Source organism: Cicer arietinum, chromosome 2, assembly GCF_000331145.2.
Source record: "Cicer arietinum cultivar CDC Frontier isolate Library 1 chromosome 2, Cicar.CDCFrontier_v2.0, whole genome shotgun sequence".
NCBI classification, from domain to species: domain Eukaryota; kingdom Viridiplantae; phylum Streptophyta; class Magnoliopsida; order Fabales; family Fabaceae; genus Cicer; species Cicer arietinum.
The window spans coordinates 35734404-35740825 of NC_021161.2; the positions used below are offsets into that span (position 1 = coordinate 35734404).

The 6422-nt window shown below is 32.7% G+C and overlaps 1 protein-coding gene across 2 annotated transcripts; it reads right to left on the bottom strand.

The window, feature by feature from the left end:
- Positions 1-55: 55 nt before the first annotated feature.
- LOC101496602 (uncharacterized) lies at positions 56-3066 on the bottom strand. Of its 2 annotated transcripts, XM_004490368.4 has the most exons (5): positions 2772-3047; positions 2584-2661; positions 2415-2490; positions 743-816; positions 56-632 (listed from the first exon to the last, which is right to left on the bottom strand). In XM_004490368.4, exons 1-5 carry the CDS (start codon positions 2904-2906, stop codon positions 561-563), a joined length of 435 nt encoding a protein of 144 aa, XP_004490425.1. In that variant the 5' UTR covers positions 2907-3047; the 3' UTR covers positions 56-560. The 2 variants fall into 2 exon arrangements, with proteins under 2 accessions (XP_004490425.1, XP_073221029.1); XM_073364928.1 differs by lacking the exons at positions 56-632; positions 743-816 and adding an exon at positions 835-2132 and having other exon boundaries at positions 2571-2661; positions 2772-3066.
- Between the last annotated feature and the right edge of the window lie 3356 nt (positions 3067-6422).

A 6422-nucleotide genomic window follows, 5' to 3' on the forward strand; every position in this document is an offset into this window, starting at 1 on the left:
ATATATATATCGTTTATTTATTTTTAAATAGTAAATCAACAATCCATAGACAAAATGACAAAAATGTAGTCCTTTTTATGTACACCTTAGACTGAATTCAAAAACATAACCAAATTAGGAACATCATTGCATCAGGGATTATCAAAGACTTGAAAACCAACTAAAGAGGAGAGATACAAACAGTACCTTGTTTTACCGTCTTCTGATTTCATCCTTCTCATCATCTGCTTTTGTTCTCCTCGTGATGCAATCTTAGTATCTCAGGCAACATAAACATAGTGAACCAGATTTTCATTAACAGATAAACAAAGAAAGGTGAGAGATATGAACACATTTGAAAGCAAGCAGAGAGAGCAAGATAATGTTCGACGGTTCGACGATTACAAGAAGTTGAAATTTCATTTAGTCTATGTTTCTTTTATACATAAACCATGAAGCTATCAATCACTCTAGGACATCATAAGCAGGTGTTTACATTACTGAGCATGGCATGCAGTGCCAGGTACTTCAAAAAAATTGTCCCAGAGGCACTGGAAGAATGTCTACAATGCCGGTTTGCTTTACCATATCGAATGCTTTAAGCCAAGGCCATTGCAAGTCAATATGAGGCCCTTGTAACGGTCAAGATAATCCTATGACAAACAACAACAAAAAATGTAAAATAAACGGAAACAGTCATTCGTGTAAATAAATCATTCTTTTGAAACACACTTCTTGTTAGATGAAGACGAGTATTCCTTACAATGATATTGTAATCGTATACGTAACGCATTCCATTTATGTCATACTCTCTTCTTTTGACTGGATCACTCAAAACTGGCCAATAAAGTCAATGACATGTTAGATTGTACTAATCAGACAGAAATTCTAACAGCTATTTTGTGGGCAAACAATAAAGCAAAATAGAAAATCAGCATGACATTCAGATATCATTAAATCAAAATTTCCAACCGCATACATCAGGAGGATTCTAGACTATAAGTATACCATACTATATCGAAATCATTGTCAATCGCGGATCACGGAAAATAGAGGTTTAATCAAATTTTTCTATGAAGCAGTGCAATAATACTATAGCCGCTATTTGACGACGTTTTGTACTAAATAACGTATCGCGATAAGTTACCAATTTCTTCAAATTCTGCTATGCTATAGCGCCACTAAAGTTGCTATTAACAACATTGATTCAAAATTAACTACATCAAATCTGGATATCGTAATAATCAACTGGTAGAGTGTATTACAATTTACAAAACTGCATATATAAACTTCAATGCAGTATTCTTTCCAGTTAAAATGGGAATTTCTAGTTTTCCACAACAAGCAAGTAGGAGAATGAGAAATCTAAAGGAGAAAAACTGGAATAGAGGCTAAAGCTTGGGAAGCTTTCCTCTTTTCCTCCCCTTCCTTAATCATTTATGAGGAGAGAGAGAGAGATTAGAGAGGATACATTATAACATACACAGAACAAACTGAGTACAGTGTGACATCAAAGTTGTATACAATTATTTTTATAAACATCCAAGAAGGCTAGAAATCATATCAAAGGCTATCAACCAAAATAAGGATGATCTTTAACAAATGCATGCAAAACAAAAGGGGAAAAAAACAGGCTGCAAGGATAATGTACCCTAGCTAATTAAGACAAAACCATCTTAAGCCATTAAGATTAAGGTCTTCTTACCATGGCCTCTTTTGGTCTACTCATCACAAGGCCAAACAACTTTGTGAAAACTTTGTGACATATTTTCCTCAATAGATGCTACTCCAACTTTTACTCTAATTCTTATCCATTCTTCTATTCTATTAGCACATATGACTAACACGACCCTCCACAATTTTTTCATATTAGTTAAGCTAAGCTCTTCTTGCCACTTTACAACCCAATATTTGGTAAGCATCACTAACTATATGGCTGTTTGAACTTTAAACACACAATACAACTCTTATGTAGATTCTCTGCATTCTGAGAATTCTGGAAAATCCTGAATTTCCTACATTTCTGCCTTGGACCTTCCGGTCTGTCTTACCATTGGACGGCCCACATTTCAAGAAGCGTTAAAATGTGAGCATTGGACGACCCAAGACGCACACCTATAGGAAATTCAGGATCTTCCAAATGGAGGAAATCCCTAAAAAAACAAGATAGAGATTATTATACTCAAGCACTGTGGCAAACAATAATATACTATATAATTCCATCCAAGCAAAACTTCCAAAAAGCAACAACAAACTTTGGTGGAACCTTTTTCTGTACAAAATTAACCTTAACAATACAATTCTTTTACTATTTACTAAAACTGAAATTTACATAAATTGAGATAACAGATATATCATAAAAATGAAACAAAACCAATTAAAGTAAACATAACATTAAAGCATAATAGAAAATACTATAGTGATAAAATGAATACCGTGATAGGCCTCGTTTATCTCTTGAAACCGTGACGTGGCAGAATCCTGGTCTTTCTGTTTGTCCGGGTGCCATTTCTGTGTGCAAGCAAAACAGATTAGTCATTCCAAAACTACAAAGTTAGAAGAAATTTTTTAAAAAAAAAAAAAGAAGGCACCGAAAAACGCAACGAGAGCGAGACGAATGTAATTAGAGCGAATAGTATCCTCGGTTGCATCGTAATCAACTTCCAACATCTTGTAATAATCCTGCAAACCACACACGCAACAGTTGAGTAACAAAATAAACCCTAAATTGATTACTATTCATTAAATTCAAAAATTAGTAATAATAATAGTAATAGGAAAAGATTGAGGACCTTGGGTTTAGAGAGAGCGGAGAGGAAATCGAAATTCTGATAGGAATTGGGGTCGGGGGTTTCATTAGTATTTGGGGAGGTGTTGTCATCAAAGTGGTGGTGTTGTTGTTCTTCTTGTTCCCATTCCCACATCATGGTTTGTTGATTGAGCTGTGTGTTGAGACTGAGAATCGTCGGTTAATGATGTATGAATGAATGGATTTGATTTTATTTTATTTAATTGAAGTTGATGTGTGGTCCTTTCCAGCGTTTCTCAGTGTGACGCGTATAGTCGATATGATATGTGCCCGTATCTGATTGTTAGATATTTTGGTGTTCGTATTGATATACATATTTCTCTAATAATTCACACTTCCCAAATCCAAACAACAATTATGAAAAATAAATATACCTCCAAAATACTACATATTTCGCTAGAATTTAATTTATATATCTATATATAATATAATGGTAGTAAAAATAATTTTATTCTCAATCAATAATAATTTAATAATAACTGTTAAATTATTAATATTATTTAGTTTTTGTCATAATTATTAATAAAATCATTCATATTATTGATTTTTGGATATTTTATATTATGTAGTAACTCAAAAAATATATTGGAGAAGAATTTTGAAAAGTATTTATATGTATACATCTCAAATTTCTAAACACATATTCTAACATCTAATTTTTTTCTATATCTATATATTTTCATCACATCTTTCAATCCCCGTCTCTATTTCTTTATCTCTCAACGTGCTGGGGAAGGGGCTTAGTTATGATAGGGAGTCGGACTACCAAAAAATTTATAAGTAAAATGACCAAAATACCCTTATTGAAATTAAAAAATAACAATCATACATAAAACCATCAAATCTCCTGCATGTTGTCGTCTCTGCTCCACAGTTCTCATTGTGTCTTCGTTCGTCTTCGTCTCTAGCTCTCTACATAAAACCCTCAAATCCCATGCATGTCGTCGTCTCTGCTCCACAGTTCTCACGTTATGTCTTCGTTAGTCTTCATCTTTGGCTCTCTACTCGTCATTACTCACTTCGTCTCCCTCCTTGATCGGCTGTCACGCGGCGCGGTCTTCATGACTCTGTCACTTATGTGAGTCATTGACTAGTGATACTCACTTTGAGTTTGATAACTTGTTTCAATTAAAAATAAATTGAATCTGGTTATGTTTTTGCATCTTTCTGAATCTCTGATTTGTGACTCTAATTTGTGCATATTATCTCTGATTTATTGATAGTAAAAGTTTTATTTGTGACAAGCATATTTTTATTTGTGACTATCTTTGTTTTTGCATTATTTTGAGTATGACTAAATCTCTTATTTGTTGATTTATTTAAATTTTTTATTTGTATTAGAGAAGTTTGTGAGAGAAGTTTGTGAAAATGAAGAAAAGTAAAAGAATTGATTCTTTTACCAAGAGGAAAATTTGTGAGAGTGAAATAGATGAATAAATTATAACTTCTGCATATGAAACTATCTTTGAGAATCCAACAATTAAAGAAAATGAGAATCATCTTTCCAAGATTCCTATAATTTTCGAAGATGACTTTGAGAAATATTTAGAACATGACCCTGAAAAGTGCCCTCAAATTTGGCAATATCCACCAAATCAATTGGATGCAATACGAATAACTTATCTAAAATGTGATCCTCATCAAATAAATTTATAACATTATCCTTTGTTTGACAATGAGGTTCATCTAAGACTTTTGGTTTAGCACCTTTTCTTCATGGCTAGAATATTCACCTTCTAAAGATGATGCACTTTTCTTATCATGTTATCTATTTAGCAAAAGATCAAGTGGATGTCCCTGATCAGATGCCTTCATTATTACGGGTTTTAGAGGTTGGAAAAAAGTTAAAAATGGAAAACAGTGTGTCTTTCACAAACACATATGGATGGATCCTTGCTCACCACTAGGGATGGGAATAGGCTAGGTCGTCCGACAGAGGCCTATGGTCTGACCTACTTATGGCCTGGTCTGGCCTATTTAATAAAAAGATTTATTTAAATAGGTCAGGCTTAGGCTTATAAAAAAGCCTATTAGGCATGACAGACCGACATACATATATTTAATTATTTATTAATGTTATTTTTTATTATTATATTAATAATATTATTTTCTATTTTAAATTCTATCAATTAGGAAATCACTCAGTAGCCATTTCATATTCGGTAGTCGTTCCATATTTGGTAGTCGTTCCATATTCGGTAGTCATTCAATTAGTCAATAACTCAGTAGTCCTTCCATATTTGTTTGAGAGGTAATAATGGGTGCGTTTGTTTCAGAAAAAAAAAAATCTATTCTTTGAAACCAAGAATTATGTTTTAGGGTTTAAGGGATGTTTCTTTCAGATTTTTTTAAAATTATTTTGTTAGAAAAATTATTTTTGTTTAATATATATAGATATGTACATTGATATTGGTATGTGGAGAGCATTTAAATATTTTAATATGAATAAGGCTTTTAAATAGGCTTCCAGGCCAGGCCAGGCTTTTAAAAAGGCCAGGCCAGGCCGAAAAAAAAGCCTATGATAGGCCGTAGGCCAGGCTTAGGCCTAAAAAATTAGTCGTAGGCCAGGCTCAGGCCTTGCAAAGTCTGGCCTGGCCTGGCCTATTCCCACCCCTAATCTGTAGGCGCCAAATTTAGGGTTACTGCATGAATGCCTGTTTCACTGCAAGCAACAGGTGGCTCTAAGTCATAGACTCAGTATTAGTAATGAAGATTTTTATGATGTACTTTATCTAGTTTCAAATACAAGTAATAAAAATTATTTAAAAAATAACATAAATATCTGTATAAATTATTTTTATTTTGATGCATGATAATTTATTATTTTCTAGTTATTTTTAAATTATAGTTATAAAATAGATTTATTTAAAAATATTGTGATATTTAATTGGATATCGATATAATGGTCCATCTCCATTAAACACTAAAAATAAAACAGGACGATCTTTTTCTGTGAGAAATGGCTTTGGATGGAAAAAGATGAAAATTGGCTATTGTACCCCCATTTAAACCTATACCCCCCAACATAAAATTTTTGTTGTAAAATACCCAAAATAACCCTAAAAAAAACAGTAAAAGTCAAAATAAGAAAAAATTCATACACTTTACCCCCACATTGAAAAATCCGGAAAAGTAAGTTTTCGGAAAATTTGGTTTTTACCGGAAATTTCAAGAGGATTGAAATTTCCGGTAGTTCAAAATACATACCGGAAATTTCAAAAACGAAATTTCCGGGAGGCAAACCGGAAATTTGAAAAATCCGTTTGCACATGCTTGATAGGTTGTTTTCACTTTTGCTAGCCTTTCCTTTACATACTAGATCTAGCCATATTCACCTTTTTCTTTTGACCTTTTGACTCTTGCTTTGAATGCTTTGTTTATTCATGTTTGACATTTCTATGCATTTGAATAAACACAATTATTCTGGTGAGATATCAGATTGTCCAGATCTGGAGTTTTTCAACTTGCAGCAATTTCCATCCTCACGAGGGTTTTCCATCCTTAGGCCAAAATCACTTTTTCCTTCTTTTTGCCTTAATGATTAATAACCTTTTATCTTAAATAAATACACTCAAGAGCACATGTTAGTCATTAACCACAATCATAATCTCTTAAGTAATTTTGTTATCATTAA